This window comes from Mauremys reevesii, linkage group 7 (genome assembly GCF_016161935.1).
Source record: "Mauremys reevesii isolate NIE-2019 linkage group 7, ASM1616193v1, whole genome shotgun sequence".
NCBI classification, from domain to species: domain Eukaryota; kingdom Metazoa; phylum Chordata; order Testudines; family Geoemydidae; genus Mauremys; species Mauremys reevesii.
Window position 1 is genome coordinate 124,725,195 of NC_052629.1, and position 16,754 is coordinate 124,741,948.

Sequence of the window (16,754 nt, forward strand, 5' to 3'; positions counted from 1 at the left end):
CTAATTGCAGGTAACTTATGTCCTATAGTAGACAGCAGGCTCCATTCAAATCACCAAAACTATCAAACTCCTTGAAGTTGAAATTAAAAACAAAACAAAAAAAATCTTATAATACAACAGATCACTTTTAAAAGAACAAAAGCTTGCAAAGCTTGATGCCTATGCTGCTGCTAAGCATTTCTACAATATCTGTTCAACATGGAGCACATATAAGTGAAAGCTTGTCTAATTTTAAATAGTTCATGTTTTGGGGGCCAAAAGGCTTAACCTCCCAAGAACTCAACCTTGTAGCTGCTCTGGGGAAGGCTTGGTTGAGGTGGCCTTCATGCCATTGTATGGCTCTGTGCCCACCTCTGGACAAAGAAATCTAGTCAGGTCAGGCTATAGCTCATCAGTAATTTTCATGCTGCAGCTCTGTGCTGTCCCAGCTGGAGCTGATGAGCACTTTGCCCGCTGGGCCTGGCAGAATTTGGGTGTCCTTGCTTGTAACTGGGAGGGGAAAGAGGGGGAGCATTTTAAGATTTTTACTTATTTGAATGTTTGGTTGCATGGAACGGGTGGGGGGGAAGAGAGGTGTAACTTTTTAAATTTCAGATTCTCCCCGGAGTGGCAGTGTGTGTGTGGGGTCCAACCCCCATTTAATGACAGCAGTCTGAGGCTGAGCGTTACCCCTTCACAGCTATTAATGTGTGTTGTCAATGTGCACCTCACACCCTGAACCCGGCTGCTCGTTCTGTGTCGGGGACTGGGCCCCGTGTGTTCCCGCTCCCCGACCAGTCGGCCTGCACCTGCTGGCAAGTGCTCACCAACAGTGCTGCCAATTCCACATAGCAGGAAGTCACCAGACAAACCCTACATGTAGCTGTTTAAGCACTCAAAAAGAGTCAAAAAATGTCACTGAACAAAATTCTCAGATAATTTTATTTATATACACACACATACCTATAGTCACAAAATCATTCACAAGCAGCTCAATAGAGTTAATAAAATCCATTCCATTCTCTCTTACTACATTCTCTTACGCGCCAGAAGCACCTACAACAGTACGCTGTCATCAGGAGGGTGCCCTCTGCTCATTGGGCAGGGCGCTCTGTACATGCTAGGCCAGGCCGTCGGGTTAGTTAATTTCAGTCGAGCCTCCCTTTCGTGCCAGCCTGGACTTGAGCCGACAGGTTAGTGAAGGGCAGATCCCAGAGCAAGGGGGAAGAGGACATTCAGCTGACCTGAGCTCGGCACTGCAGGGAGCCAATAAAGTAGATTTCAAAACAAAAATCTGCTAGCCAGACCCCTTCCCCCTGCTGCCAAGGTTTCATTTCTGGGCAGCTAACCTCATGCGAAGCCAGGGGAAGGAGTAAAGGGCTTCATCCCTGGAGGCACAGTGCCCCCTGTCCCATTGGGCCACATGGCCCTGTTTCATCCCACCCCACCTTCCCTCCGTGCAGCTCTCCTCGCTGGCTAACCTGCCTCCCCTGCCCTACCCACAGCATTAGCCATCTTTCCCTGCATCACAGTGTGTGCTGTCTACTACAGAGCAGTGAGAAAGAACATTTGGGTAAAAATGGCTAATGTGCTGCTCTCTCCAATGTGCGCCTGGCTTTAGCAAGTGTTGAATTAGCCTCCACAGACTTTTTTTCGTCGCCTGCAGACGATAGTGATCTCAGCCCTAGAAGCCCTGGAATGCGATTCCTTCCGAGGACGTGCTCCGTTGAGGGGGACTGACATTGCCGTGGTGTGTAACAGAAGGTAGGCGGAAGGGCACGTGTAACGCCGCCAGAGCCCGGGCGCCAGCGGGCGGGAGCAAACCTGGGCTCGCTGGAGCTTAGCGCATGGGCCTCTCCAGCCTGTGGTAAAAGCCAGCGGGCTGTTAGCCAGGGCTGCAGAGCAGACGGCTTCTCTCTCTCATGGTCTGGGTGCCACTAGACGGGACAGAGCCCCACCCCGGGAGGCCTGGGGGCTACACCGGGACTGGATTTTATTAACACTACCGAGCTGCTGGCGAACGAAGTGGTGACTAGTGAGCTTGGTGCCCGCTCTGAACGTCAGTGCGAGGGGCAGTGAAAGGCGCTAGATTTGTCACTGGGCCCTTTGACACATTTTCTCACTAGGGAAACCAAAACATCCCTAAACCTAGTGACAAAGCGGCTCATGGCAACAGCCCCCCCCCCCGGGCACCCCAGGGCAGTGAGCCGTCATTTGGCTTCAGGCACGTCTTTGCCCTCACTAAGCGTGGCCGCGAGCTCCCCCTATGCTCAATGGGGCTGAAGGTGCACCGTGCCTCCCTCAATTGGCCGCCCTAAGGAAGATGGCCGCCACCACCCCCTGTTCACAGCGGGCCTGAGGCCAGGCTACCCTCAGCAAAGATGGCCGCCACCACCCCCTGTTCGCAGCGGGCCTGAGGCCAGGCTACCCTCAGCAAAGATGGCCGCCACGTTCCCCTGTTCGCAGTGGGCCTGAGGCCAGGCTACCCTCAGCAAAGATGGCCGCCACCACCCCCTGTTCGCGGCGGGCCCGAGGCCAGGCTACCCTCAGCAAAGATGGCCGCCACCACCCCCTGTTCGCCGTGGACCTGAGGCCAGGCTACCCTCAGCAAAGATGGCCACCACGTTCCCCTGTTCGCAGTGGGCCTGAGACCAGGATATCCTCAGCAAAGATGACCGCCACCACCCCCCTGTTCGCGGCGGGCCTGAGGCCAGGCTACCCTCAGCAAAGATGGCCGCCACCACCCCCTGTTCGCAGCGGGCCTGAAGCCAGGATACCCTCAGCAAAGATGGCCGCCGCCACCCCCTGTTCGCAGCGGGCCTGAGGCCAGGCTACCCTCAGCAAAGATGGCCGCCACCACCCCCCTGTTCGCAGCGGGCCTGAGGCCAGGCTACCCTCAGCAAAGATGGCCGCCACGTTTCCCTGCTCACAGTGGGCCTGAGGCCAGGCTACCCTCAGCAAAGATGGCCGCCACGTTTCCCTGCTCACAGTGGGCCTGAGGCCAGGCTACCCTCAGCAAAGATGGCCGCCACCACCCTCTGTTCGCAGCGGGCCTGAGGCCAGGCTACCCTCAGCAAAGATGGCCGCCACGTTTCCCTGTTCGCAGCGGGCCTGAGGCCAGGATACCCTCAGCAAAGATGGCCGCGGGGCGGCTCCGACCGCCCTTTCCACCCGGTGTCCTGGACGCGCTAACGTCAAGCAGTTCGTCCAGCCCCGCCCCTGTGCGGTCACGATGGCCATTGGCCAGTCTCCTCAGCGTGACTCGTCTGTGCTGTGACGCTCGCTGTCCTCCCCGTGCGTGGTGACGACATCACACTGTTGTCCCACCCCCCTCCGGGCGGTTGCCGGGGTGACGGTGTGGGCGCTCCGGGGGCTGGCGGGGCCGGGCGATGGCGGCGGAGGCGGCGCGGGCGGAGGGGCCCCCGCTGCCCGGGCCCCGGGGGCGGCCCCGGCAAATCTGCTCCCGCCCCTACTTCGTGGTGCTCATGGTGTTCGCGCACCTCTACGTGCTCAACGTGCTGGGGCTGCTGCTCTTCGTGCACCTCAGCGCGGGGGACGGCCCGGGCCCGGGCCCCGGCCCCGGGCCCCCGCCCCCGCCCCCCAGCGAGCCCGGCCCCCGGGGGTGCGCCCTGCCCCGCCGCGAGGGCATCAAGGCAAGGAGCTGGCGCGGGCGGGCCTGGCCCGGCACGGCCCCCCCGACACGCCTGGGCCGCGAGCTTGGCCTCTTGCAGCCTAGGCTGGCTCGGGGAGGTGCGCCATGGGGTGGGCTGGCACGGGCGGCCTGTCTCAGCATTGCGGTTTGGAAGGACTTGGCACAATCTAATTCAGCCCAGGCTGCCTGCCTCGGCCTGTGCCGGCTTGGGACAGCCTGACGTGGCACGGCTCCTTGACGTTTGGCCTGAGGTGACTTAGCGTATCGGGGTCAGAGCTCTGCCAGCTTGGTGCCATTCTCCGCTCTGTTTCTTACCGACTTTGGGGTAAATTGGGCCTTGCTATAAATGCATGTCACACCATTGATCTCAGTTGCACCTTGGCTGAATTTTTAACCCCTTTAAGCTGAGTTTAAACCAAGAACTAACCTGTCCAGATCCAGTGATGACGTGCCCAGAATTGAGTTCAGACATCCAGATGCAGTAGCACATGAACTGTATAGAAAGAGACTCCTGACTGCCTGCTATGTCTGTATAGATGAAGTCCAAAATTGCAGGCAAGCTGCTTTTTTGCATAGTGATTGTTGGATGCACAGTGGGGGGAAAAGTACTGAAAATTTGAGCCTGGAATGTAGTATGTTAACTCCTGCTGTTTTTTCCTCCCCAGGTTGGCCATAAGCAAAAGGTGGAGCTGGTCCCTAACAAAGTCCATTTCATGAAAACTCTCAGCTTGAAACCGCTTCTCTTTGGTAAGACACAAGGCACTGCACAAGACCTGCTAACATGGTGGCTGAAATCCCATTGGTATTTTAATCCCCACTGCAGTCTGGATATATTTGTGGCCATTACGGGCCCCAAGCCAATAAAGATAGAGCACGGGAGTTATGGTAATTCAGAATCTGGTTGATAAAATAAAAAACACATCTCTGTAAAAAGGAGAAACTTCTGCAGTAAATCATGAAAGTGGAGTTTGTGTCCTCGTAGATGCTGTTCATTTGGTGTGAAATGATGTCTGAATTCTTTGTTAAGTGGTAGCTTCAGAAGGAATAGTGTATATGGGTGAGAACCACTGTCCATGGTAGAAGGATTTGTGCCTTTCATTGGGTCTGTCTTTCCTGCAGAGTTAATTTGAGTTATCTACACTCCAGTTATTGCTCCCGAGTTAGCCTAGCTCCAGTGAAGCAGCAAAGAATCCTGTGGCACCTTATAGACTAACAGATGTTTTGCAGCATGAGCTTTCGTGGGTGAATACCCACTTCTTCGGATGCAAGTCTGCTTGCATCCGAAGAAGTGGGTATTCACCCACGAAAGCTCATGCTGCAAAACATCTGTTAGTCTATAAGGTGCCACAGGATTCTTTGCTGCTTCTACAGAACCAGACTAACACAGCTACCCCTCTGATACTTAGCTCCAGTGAGAGCGGCCACACTGTGAAATAACACTTGAGTTGCTGTGTGCATACTGCCACTGCACTTGTTGTGTGTGGCCCTTCTGTGGGCACAGCCCATACTACTTTGCACTTCAGTAAGATGAGATGCTGTGTAAATGCTTTCCCAGTGAATTGTGTGAGAACTTTTCTGTCCTTTCTGGGCATGCTGGGGGAATTGTGCGATGGCATTAGAAGCAGTGTGGTCATTTAGCAAGCTGCTGAGTTGGACTAACTCAAGCTTAGCTTACATCTCCTCTCAGGCCAGCCAACGTGAATTAAAAGCATCAGTGTGCGCAAATTAACGGCTTGTGTGTGTGTGGAGAGGACTCAAGTTAGGCCCAACACTCAAGTTGTAACTTGAGTTAACTTTGCGGTGAAGACAAAATCTTTGAAGCATCAAGGGATTGGTAACTAGTACCTGACTACTAGATTGAGCATCTCTGCTCAGATGAGTTAGAGAAAATTGAGATCTGTTACTTAGTTGATGTTCCATAGGAGGCAGAGCATGACTGTGCCCTTTTATGTGCTATATCTTATACAGTATATACATGTGATGGCTTATGTGTCCCCTTTAACTTTGTTAGCAGCCCAGTGCAATAAAAACAGGCCTGTGTGAATTCCGAAGATTGGCGGAAATCCAGTTGCCAGTTTGCCTTTGGCAACCTGCTTTGATTGTAGTTCTTCTGATTACTCCCACAGGGCACACAGAAGTGACTGATACTGACATTATAACATTTGTAGCTCTTCTCTCCTGCCTTTAGGAAATAGATTTTTCAGACTTTTGTTCAGATCTTTATTAAGATTTACTTATTAAGGCAGATATCAGTTCAAACTTTTGAGCTTCTTACCAGTTCTTTTGCTTTTATTTTTTAGTATAATTTGAAGAATAAGTGAATAGATCTGAATTCCATAAAATGTTGGAAACTGATTTAAGAAAAAAGGTGACTATCTCAATTTGCCTTCTTACCTCCTAATCTCTGGAGAATCAAGATACAAGCCATGGAAGGTGCAGCTGGGAGCGTTGTATGTACAATATGGCAGAAAGGACTGTGCATGTATAGGTCACTACTTTGGTTTTTGTTAATTTTTTTAGTGCTTCCATTGATGTAGAGGTTGAGTTTTCTTGGAACAGTCAAATGGTTTGGGTTTTTTAAGGAACTTCTGTTTTAATTTTTAATCGGGAAGGGGAGATTTCATGTTCATTTCTCCTCCAACAGTTAAATTCCTTAAATCATGTTGTGATACCCTGGTTAAATATGTTCACCCTTTGTGTTTAAGATGTTTTGATCCACTGTCCATAGAGATTATTAATTTTAGACAGTCCACTTAGGAGAGTTTGGAAAACTAGTTAATTTCCCTCAGGGTCTCTTCCCCCCTCCCCCCCCCCCAAAAAAAACCAAAAAAACAAAAACAAACCAACCAAACACAAACAAACAAACAAAACCCCTTCCCTTTCTATGTTTGGGTTTTTTTAAAATCCCATGGACCTAAGCTCCTGTCGAAAAGATGCTAGAGATTGAGATATTAGGGAGGTATAAGGGATCCTGGAACGTTTGAAAGTAAATGATAAGGCAACTTAGCATTGCTGTTTAAGTATCTAGGAGAGGAAATGAATAACGAAGATAGTAGTAGAAATAGTGCCTTCCACTCTCCTTGGCATGGCATGCTATTCACACTTTTAGTTCCTAGCCATTCCACAGTACACAAGGATTCCTCTTAGCTAGATCCCACTTTAATATATTGAAAAGATGTGAATAACTCTTACTGGCAGAATTGTGTACAAGTTTTGCTTGTCCAGGTGGAGAGAAACTGTTTCCACCACGAAAGCTTATGCTCAAATACATTTGTTAGTCTCTCAGGTGCCACAAGGACTCTTGGTTTTCACTCAACTGCTAGAACAGGGCCTCATCCTCCCTGATTGAACTAACCTCGTTATCTCTAGCTTGCTTCTTGCTTGCATATATAAACCTGCCCCTGGAAATTTCCACCACTTGCATCCGAAGAAGTGGGTATTCACCCACGAAAGCTCATGCTGCAAAACGTCTGTTAGTCTATAAGGTGCCACAGGATTCTTTGTTGCTTTTACAAGGACTCCTGTTCTTTTTGCAGATACAGACTAACACAGCTGCTACTCTGAATTCTTTATGGCACTTTCACTGTTGTTGTGTGATATGAATAAGAAGAAAAGGATCCTTGTAGTTCACACTACCTGATTCAAAGTGAAAGCTCAGAAAAAACCCAGACACCCTTCTTATTTAAATCCTTTTAATGCAACAAGCATCTTTAAGAAATGCACACGGCTCTGTCATTTGTTTCTAAATACATAGTATTCATAACTTGTAAATTCCAAAATAGTTTTTCCTCTGGCAGTGTGTAAAGTCTGAAGTTTGGAACTGGTGTCTTATAAAAGTCACACACACAAAAAGCCTCAATATAATGACAGGGAACAGAGTGTGAGGGGTCAGTTTGATTTTACTAATTAAGTTTCCCTTGGGCCCTCAGTTCTAACTTATTTACCCTTATTGATGCCATTCACCTAACAGAGCTGATCCTGGCCTTCAAGAAAGCGGCTGTAGCTGACAAAAAACAGACTTATGGCATAGTAGACTCAGAACTTTATTAATCCAGTTTAACACCTCTCTTCCGGATTCAGGGATAGGCCTTGTTTTCTGATCCTGTTATCTGGAAATGCATCACTCCTGGAACAGTGCTTGATGTCCAGCACTTTAGGGCCTTATTCAGCTTGCTCTGCTTTGTCCTCTGATAAGGAGTTCCTATTTAGGAACTTCAGCTCACAGGCAGCTCTTATCACCCCACTGAGCCTCCCAGGAGCCGGGGTTGACTTTAAAAGACCACTAAGGCATTCTCTACCCACAAGTTGTTTCAGTTTAACAAAATTGGTTTAAAAATTGATGTGAAGTTGGAACAGCCCCACTGTGTTGATGCTCATCATCAGATTGAAGTATATCTATTTTCACTTCCATCAATAAGAAATCAACACCTGTTGTGTGTAGACAAAGCATAGAGGCTCTAGCTGTAAAGGACTTTCCAAGTTAAATATAAACGCCTTTGAATTAATTATCAAAACGTTTTGCAGAGTTTGAGGACAAGTATAGAAGTGAGTGACTAGTCCATATTCTGAATGCCTTCAGGAAAGTGCAGTGCAACATTGATTTCAGGCAAAGGATGTCATATTAAAGACTTCTCAGCAGCCTTGTGTTTGGGAGTGTGGCAAGGCACTACTGGAAAATTGTTCTTTTTGTTTTTTAATATTTAAACATTTACAAATGACAAAGAATCGTCTGCCGTTGAACCCAAGCTTATTATTTCATGGAGCTAGGAAAGGTTCTTGCCCCGTATGTTTTCCTCCTTATGAGAAGCACTAGTAATCAGATAATCCTGTTAGTATCAAACAAGCACCAGACAGGACTTTTTCGGTCTTTCTAGATGCTGTGATAACTTAGAGTGCAATCTGCTTTGAGGCAGTTGTCTTGTAAGAGATCACCTGGCAAGGAACTCCATGGTTTGGGCTCAAATTTGTGAGCCGGGGGTGGGGAAGAAAAGCAGGGAGTCTCGCTGTGTTTTTTAGGTGTTTGACTTGGTACTGCACAACATTTGGATTAAAGGACTAGAATGATGTACAAGTAATATGGCACCCATTAAAGGATTAAAAACTGGCTTAACTGGTAGTTCTCAACACGTAATTGTAAGTAGGGAATCATGGAGTGGATGGAGCCAGAGGGATCAGTTCTTGGCTCTATAGTATTTAACATTTATATCAATATCCTGGAGGAAAACATAAAATCATCAATAAAATTTGCAGATGACACACAAATTGGGAGAGAGGTAAATAATGAAGAGGACAGATCACTCGTACAGAGCAGTCTGGGTGGCTTGGTAAGCAGGGCACAAGCAAACAGTGTGTGTTTTAATACCACTAAATGTAAATGTGTACATCGAGAAACAGAGAATGCAGGGCATGTTTGCAGGATGGGAGACTGAAAAAAGATTTGGGGATTTTGGTTGGTAAGCAGCTGAACATGAGTTCCCAGTGCAACGCTGTGGTCAGAAGGGCTAATGCGATTCTTGGATGCATAAAGAGGGGTGTCTCGAGTAGGAGTACAGAGGTTATTTTACCTCTGAATGTGGCACTGACGTGACCACTGCTGGAATGCTGTCCAGTTCTGATATCCCCAATTCAAGAAGGATACTGATAAACTGGGGAGGGTTTAGAGCAGAGCAGTGAAAATGATTGAAGGATTAGACAATCTGCCTTATAGGGAATGAATATTTAATAATGGGCTCGTCAGTCTAGCAGAGAGAGCTAATGGATGGAAGATGAAGCTAGACAAATTCTAACTAAAAATATGGTGTAAATTTTCAATAGTCAGGGTCATTAAACATTGGAACAGTTTACCAAAAAGTGTGGTGGATCACTGGCCATTTTGAATTAAAGGTTGGATGTTTTTCGAGGAGATCTGCTCTAGGAATTATTTTGGTGACATTCTGTGGCCTTTGTCATACAGGAGGTCAGAGTAGGTGATCACAGTGGTTCCTTTTTTCTGGTCTTAGACTATGAATCTATAAAATCCTTTGTGCCTCAGTGGTCCAGAAGTTAAATTTGCACAGATGTCAGGATGTGGCCAATTTCCCCAACTGAGTTTAAACAGGGAAAGTCCTGGGGCCGCAAGCCTCACCTCGGGTACTGCCAGAGCTAAAGAGAAAATCTGGTTGCCAATTAATGAAACCCTTTAAGAGCACTTAGAGACAGTGGTGTCTGAAATGCACCTCTGTCCAAACAAATGTTCCATGCATCTCCCCTCAGCACGCATGATCATTAAAAGTAAACAACTGATGATCAAGAAACAAAACAAGCCTCACATTGTAGGTAAACATGTCAATGATCACTGTACAAGGAAGACCCATTTACCCCCAAAGCTTGTTTTCTTTGCCACCCTAGTTCAGTCCTGTATTTACTGTATTTGCTCTAGTTTAGGAATCCTCCAGACATGACATTTACTTTCACCAGGAATTCTGGAAAACTAACTCACTCTCTTTGTTTGCGCGTGGCTGTTGTGCTCTGCTTCAAGGCCTGTGATCCACAGTGATGGCAATGCCTGTCTGGAAAGCAGGAGAACCACACCTGTCCTTGAAGATGACTGCTGTAAGTGCTGCTTTTGATATAGGGGATCTGCAAAGGATTTTAGAAAAATGCTCCTGTTGCCATTTTTTACTCTCTTGGATAAAGAAAGGTGCTGTGGAGGGATATAGTTAACGTTTCCCCCCCCCCCCCGCTTTGTTTAACCTTTGAAATATCAGAAGCATTGAGTCTGATCTTCCCAGGTTTTGACAGGGGACTTCTCACATTGTCTCAGACCATACTTCACTGAAGGGGAGGGTGTTGTCTCTGCTCAAGATTCATCCTTTCTCCAAAATGCATGCTAGTCACTGGGATTTAGTGGGTGCTAACGAAAAGACTTTTAAACAGTCTGACTAAAAATCCCTTCATCTCCCAGTTGTTCAGCTTTCTGTCCTGACTCTTGGGAAGTCCTCACATCACTAGTTCTTCAGTCACCAGGGTCTTCCTAGGTAAACTGATTTTTTTTTTTAATTCCCTTATCGAATTAACCCTTTTGGGGCCACCTTTTTCTATCAGAAAGTAAAAAGGGCAGAAATCCAACAGTTTCCTTTGCAGGTGTCCTTAGCCATTACATAGGCAGCCCCGGGGGGGTAGTTGCAAGTGGTGAATACAGCTGCTGGCTGCATGTCCCACCAAGCAAGGTGACCTGTGTGTGGAAATGTCTTTGTAATATCTCTGGACCTACAGCAAGCTTGTCTTTCAGGGACAAACCACAGGACTGAAATTACTACCAGTTTCAGTGTGAAGGGAACAGACAGGAATAGCTATTCGGTATCTCCTCCAGCCCATTCCAAGCTGAGGACTTCAGTTCACTTATTCCTGTTACTACACAAGCTTGCCAGATCTATTAGAAACTGGGTTTCCAGTGCAGGAGGAGATAAAGAAGAGCACAGCATGTTTGTGTCTTTCCATTTCTTGGAGCAACAGGTGACTCCCTAAGCTCTAATTAACGAACATGTTGTATAGCAATCCCTTAGTGAAATGCTCTGTGGTATGGCCCCTAGACCTTGGCTATCGACTACATTGAATCCCACTAAAAAATAGCCACTGTACTGACCCACAGCCCCAAAGCTCTGGTTGTCACGGATCGTTTTCTAGATACAGGGAGGGGAGCAATTTCCTATCAGTAGAGCAGAGATTTCTGAAATCTCCTGCCAGACTATGCACGGCACCGGTGATGTTTCCATCGCCGCACAGCCAGCTGCAGGTTCCTGTTCTTCTTGTGCCATGCATAGGCCTTGTTTACAACCACCTTGTCATTCTGCACCTCTCCACTGATGACATAGACTCCTGTGTGTGTACCTCTCATGATGTTGTGAACACAGGTGGCATCTAGGTCCAGCCAGTGCTGCAGTTTTGGGTGGATTTCCACCCAGAGGAGGGGGCCGTGCTTCAAAACCTCCAGCTTGGAGTCCAGGTCAAAAGCAGAGATGGTGGAGGTCGTGTTCTTCCTGGAGATTCTGATTTTCACAGCTGGAAGAAGCAAATGGGAAACAGTTACCGATTGTTATTACCCACCTGATTTATGTTCATTCCCTTTGGGATTTCTTTACTGCTGGTGGTCAACTACCTCCCAACCACTTCTGTTGGCAACATACAGAACTTTTCCCTTTTGAATGCAGTAAGTGTTGTAGATGTTTCCCTGACTCAGTGATGTCCCAGCCAAATCACAGAGGTTGTGCTCAACTTGTAATCCTCCAGATCTGTGATTACAGCCTTTCTAGTGCCAATACCTGTTCTCTTCACTTCCCCTTTCCTTGAGTAGGGAGAAGGAGATTAATGCCACTGCATAGGCAGAGGCACAAGGCAGGAAGCAGTTGTGCAGGTGGCCTTGTGCATCTGCCCGTGCACCTCAATCCTACTCTGCACTCCCTTTGTTGCGCCAGCCTCAGAGCAGGGGCTGCAAGCACTGATACCCTTGTCAAAGCTGTCCAGGATTCAGCTGTGAAGATTGTGTGGCTGAATGCTGTAGAACTTTGTGAAAATTGAAAGTTAAGCAAACTGATTTGCCCAACCCCACTACCTGCTCCAGTCTCTTAGAGCAGAAACAGGGAATTGCTGGGATACATGTGTTGGGGTTTGATATGTGTAGGCTAGAGATGACCAAGTGTATCTGTCTTGATAGGAATCTGATTTGAACTCTGGTCTCCAAAGTGAACCACATGATTGGCTCTCTCAGCATATGGGGGAATAGAACCCAAACCAATACAAAATGCATAATGCAGGGTGTTGGCCTTGGTGCAAGTTGTGAATTGTGGGCAAGTTGCCAGAGCAGCCCTGAGCAGTTTGGACACTTGACGCTCAGCACATAGGTGAGGAATGAAAACTGTAAAAGCTGGAGCCATACCTTTTCCAAGCCACTTTCTTATAGCAAATAGAAGAGGCTTCCAGGGGATGCTGCTGTTTGGTTGGCTGTCAGAGGGGAAACCAGCAGCAGAGGTGGGAAGAAAAGGTGTGTGTACTCACTGAAATCATTGGCACAGACGTTTTCCAGTATCTCCTTGGCGGTGCTGGCTTCCTCGAGCTCACAGTCCCTACAGCTGGCTCGGGGCACTGCTGCAACACAGACAAAGTTATAACATTCTTCTTGAACTTTTCCAAAAGCTCCTTGATGTGCCATTGAGAGCCCGGGAGAGTCAAGCGCTCTAACAGGCCCAGGAACAGCAGTGGCACTGCCCCTCTGAACTGGAGCGGCTCACTGGAGGTTGAGATGGAGTGCAGCCTCTGACTCATTCACTCCTTGGACTTTGTGTGAGAGTGGGAAAGAACAGGACCTTTGCCTACACACGTTCCAGTGTTACCAGCACTTGCCCAGAACAGGTGTAGATGAATACAGTGGTGGGAACACTCGCTCACAGCGCCACTACCACCAGTGGCAGCAATAGTGAGAAATTACAGAAGGAAAAATCATCTCCCAACTTGCTGGGACAGTGTTCATTGTTGTCTGCATTTTCCTTTGTGTTTTCTCCCTTCATTAATGGTTTTCTCTGTGCTTTGCTTATGCTCAGCTTTGCCATTCCCTTCTGCTCATGGCATCGCAGGGTGTCTTCACCACAAACAAGCAAAGGTTTGTTCTTCACTCATCAGCTAACTTGGCTTAAAACAGCAATGAAGACACAGCAGCTCTGCTTCTAACTGGGGCTAGGGGGTTAGTGCTCAAGTTCAACCCCAGGCTCCTCTGGAGGCTTCAACTCAAGCTGCTGACCCAAGCTAAAAGCCGTGTCTTCACAGCTGTTTCAGCCCAAGGTAGCTAACCTGAGTTAAGAACACTTTTTTTTGCATTGAAGACTTACCCCTAGCTTCCAGCTGGAAGGCTGTGGGGGTCAATCAGTGGACAGCTGCTTTTGAAGGCAATGCAAATGCTGTTTGTTGCATGGGCTAGGAAGGCTGAGTGTGTACTGTATTTGGCAGTCTGGCTGCTTTACCCCTTACGAAATTAAAGCACATCACTTCTGTGCTCTGCTCAGGTCTTCCAGAGTCTGTTTTCAGCCCAGGGTGCCTAGCACCAGCAAATGCTTCAACTGCTAGAGCATCATTCAAAAGGGAGAGCAGGGTATGGTGCTGCTAGAGGTGCAGTCAGAGTTTGTCTGGACTAGAGCTTCATGTCCTTTTGTAACTCACGTTCACAGACACCACTGTCAGTACTAATGTAGGCACTCCACAAACCCTTGTGTCTGGGAACAGATGTTTGTGGAGTGTCTCGTGTTGGTTAACTGGTAGTCACATAACAGTAGTTAACAGAGGCCAGCCTTAGTGGATGGGATTGGTTCTTTGTGTGTGGTAGCACTGTCAGTTATGCACTTGTTCTGGAAATGCTGGCAACACCCGCAGAATGCGGGAAAGGTGGGGTCAGGTAAGAGTTCCCCTTAAAATTTTACTTCAAAGTTGTTTGAATTTTGCTTCACACCCACTGACCAAGAGAGGAGCTTGTGCCATTTTTAGCTGTTTTCTGATATACAAAGAAGGCCTGAATGGTTTTTCTTATGCATGTTTTTTTTAACCTTAATATTGAGCTGAACATCATTGGCTTTGCTGGAGGATCTTGTGGCTATCTGAGCCACATAGCCTAAAATTAACTCTCATGCCTTGCTTGGAGGGGCAGGCATATTCAATCTAGAACCAAGTCCTCGTTTCTCCAAAATGTTAAATGGTGATTGAAATTGAACAGGTTTTAACAGAAATAAAACCCCGGACTTCTAAATAGTCTGACTAAAAATTCTTTTTCCTCCTAGCTGCTGTGTTTTCTCTCATTTCCTCAGCTCTCCAGTTACCATAGAGTTCTCCTGGGTGCACAAAACCAGCATTTCCATTGTACAAAAGCCTAGCAGAATGTCAAGGTCATTTTAAAAAGAAAAGCCCAAACACGGCGCAGGCCCCTGTTTTTGCTTTGCAGTTCACCTTTAAATGTTATATATGGCTAAGTGGGTTAGCAAAATGCCTTACTTCTCCTGCTCGAAGTGGTTTCATCAGTGATTGTTGAAATGCATAAGTTGTGATCTGCAGGGAATTTGTTGCAGTTCAGGATTTCAGGCCATGGGTAGCCATAGCAAGCCATGATTGGAGCACAGCTGTTCCTAACAGCTTCACACAGGCTGCGGCAGGGGTAGATGAACCTAGTGAGAGAAACAGGACTGCGCTGAGTCTCGAGCTTTTCGCTGCAAGCACAAGTGAAGAGTTAACTGTTCCAGAGCAAGCTCAAACCACCTTCCTTCCTAAATGAACAGCATCGTGCTGTACTTTGGAATGACATTCATATTCCCTACAGTAGCGTTAGTTTGCAGATACAAGAATTACAGTCCCGGAGGTTTCTCTAGGAAGGAAACATCCGAGTACTTTGTCTCAAAAATTGGTACTGATTTTTCCAGAAACTATTAGTAAACTGTCTGTACCGGTGTTTTAAATTGGGATTAACCTCCACAGGCATTGCCTCTACAGGTTGGCATTTTAATGGTGCTGTAGAAATTTTGACATACACTGTGAATATGCACATTTTGAAACCAAACAAACGGGAGAGGATATAATAGGATGAAATTAAGGGCTAAGAGCCATTCCCTTCTCCTTGTGAAGGGTGTAGGGTATTGCCACAAGCTCCCGTCTTCCGTAGGTGAAAGCACTTGCTCTAGTGGTGCAGCTGCTGCTTGTACTTCTGTTCTGTTCTAACTAGGTCCCTGGAGCTCCTAAATTGCTGTGCAGTTTGTTGCCAAGCCACCACAAGAACTCGGATTTTTCCTTTGTAAGAACCCCTAGTGCTGGAGCATGGAGCGGGGGGTGTTGTGTAAGGAGAGGTTACTGGTAGTGATGCAGGGACAGGATTATTTGGTTCAGGACAAGAGGAGTGGGAGCCAAGGATATTTATAGGTAAAGTTACTGGAAACCTGGAGTAGGAGAGAGGAGTTACTGTGTGTAGGTCAATAGAAATTCATTGTGTGCAACTGTGCGAGAAACTGGACTTCAGGTGAGCCCATGTGCTATATCTGAGAGACATGTGGAGGGGGTGAAATGCAAAGGGGCCGACACCTAGAACAGGAGAGCAAAGAATTTAGAAGCAGGAATACAAGGCTTGCTGGTGGTGGGAGACAAGGAGAGGAGAGAATTTCTGTGCTGATATTTCAGGGATGGCCAGCTCGCTGTGTGGAAGTGAAGAGAAGAGAAGATGGGTTTTTTGCATACTATACAGAAGCTGGAGCGTTGGGTGAAGACCAGCATGGTCTGCAGGTAGAAAACTACCAGCAGGTTTTCTCTAACTGTAATTACTTCAGAAGTGTGTGGGTTATAAGGCAGCTGCTCTTCAAACTAAATTCAAAACCAAGGACACAGTTCACTTGTATGGCAGGATTTTTATTTCCCATCAGAAATGCCGCGAGGTAGAGGGGAAAAACCCCTAGTGAGTCATCTCATTCATCCCCCTGTCCAGGCCACACTGTTCCTTGCAATACTTTGGTGCTTTGTCCAGTCTAGTTCTAACTGACTCCAGTAATTGGGTTCCCTAGCTCGTCTCGGGAGACTGTTCTCCTATTAGGAAGCTTTATCTGACAGACCATGTTGAAATAACATATCTGAAATGCCTTACCTGTCCAAGCAGATAGGTGCAAAGAGTGAGCAGAGGAAGATCCTGGCATCTGGGTGGCACTCTCTGGCTAGCAAGGGCAGCCAACTAGAAGACTGCTGGATCACCTCTGCCATAGTCTCATGTTCCAGCAGGTTGGGGATGCGCATCTCTGAATATCCAATGTCGTAGCACAAGGCCATACTTCTTGGAATGAGCATACACCTGGAGGAGCTCCTCAAGAAGTACCCATGAACTCCTGGGGAGCCCCAGGTTAACAGATATATGAAGACAGCCAACAGCCACTGCATGCTCAGTTTGGGAAATCTGCAATTTGCTGCATCCATTCTTTCTTCGGACCAGTAGCTGTAAAATGTTCAGAGAGCAGGTGAGGCTCTGCCTTCTGCAGTGCACTGTGGACTGACTTGCTCCTCACTGGGAGATGGTTTTTATAGCATGAAGCCACCTCTCTGCTAATCCAGTCTCATTACATGCAACTCTCTTGGAGCT

At 47.5% G+C, this 16,754-nt stretch overlaps 2 protein-coding genes across 5 annotated transcripts in view; one reads left to right on the plus strand and one right to left on the minus strand.

The window, feature by feature from the left end:
* Nucleotides 1–3,342: 3,342 nt before the first annotated feature.
* Nucleotides 3,343–16,754, plus strand: part of P4HTM (prolyl 4-hydroxylase, transmembrane) — a 28,391-nt gene continuing 14,979 nt past the window's right edge. For all 4 annotated transcript variants that reach the window (XR_005601337.1, XR_005601338.1, XR_005601339.1 and 1 more), the window contains exons 1-2: nucleotides 3,343–3,632; nucleotides 4,297–4,378. Coding sequence is in view for 1 of the 4 variants with exons in the window: in XM_039547896.1 (XP_039403830.1) it covers nucleotides 3,369–3,632; nucleotides 4,297–4,378 (346 nt within the window). In the remaining 3 variants the exon portion in view is untranslated. The remainder of the gene's footprint in view (nucleotides 3,633–4,296; nucleotides 4,379–16,754) is intronic.
* LOC120409566 (secreted frizzled-related protein 5-like) lies at nucleotides 11,358–16,462 on the minus strand. The gene is made up of 4 exons (XM_039547899.1): nucleotides 16,269–16,462; nucleotides 14,642–14,811; nucleotides 12,665–12,751; nucleotides 11,358–11,671 (listed from the first exon to the last, which is right to left on the minus strand). The coding sequence occupies exons 1-4, from the start codon at nucleotides 16,445–16,447 to the stop codon at nucleotides 11,358–11,360; spliced, it is 750 nt and encodes a 249-aa protein (XP_039403833.1). The 5' UTR covers nucleotides 16,448–16,462.

Excerpts from the sequence above, each read along its gene's own strand:
- LOC120409566 (XM_039547899.1), bottom strand. The coding sequence starts at position 16,447 with ATGGCCTTGTGCTACGACATTGGATATTCAGAGATGCGCATCCCCAAC. Across the intron at positions 12,752-14,641 it reads AACCACTTCGAGCAGGAGAA|TGCCCCGAGCCAGCTGTAGG; the intron begins GTAAGGCATTTT and ends GTGTTGCAGCAG. Across the intron at positions 11,672-12,664 it reads CGTCTGTGCCAATGATTTCA|CTGTGAAAATCAGAATCTCC; the intron begins GTGAGTACACAC and ends TGCTTCTTCCAG.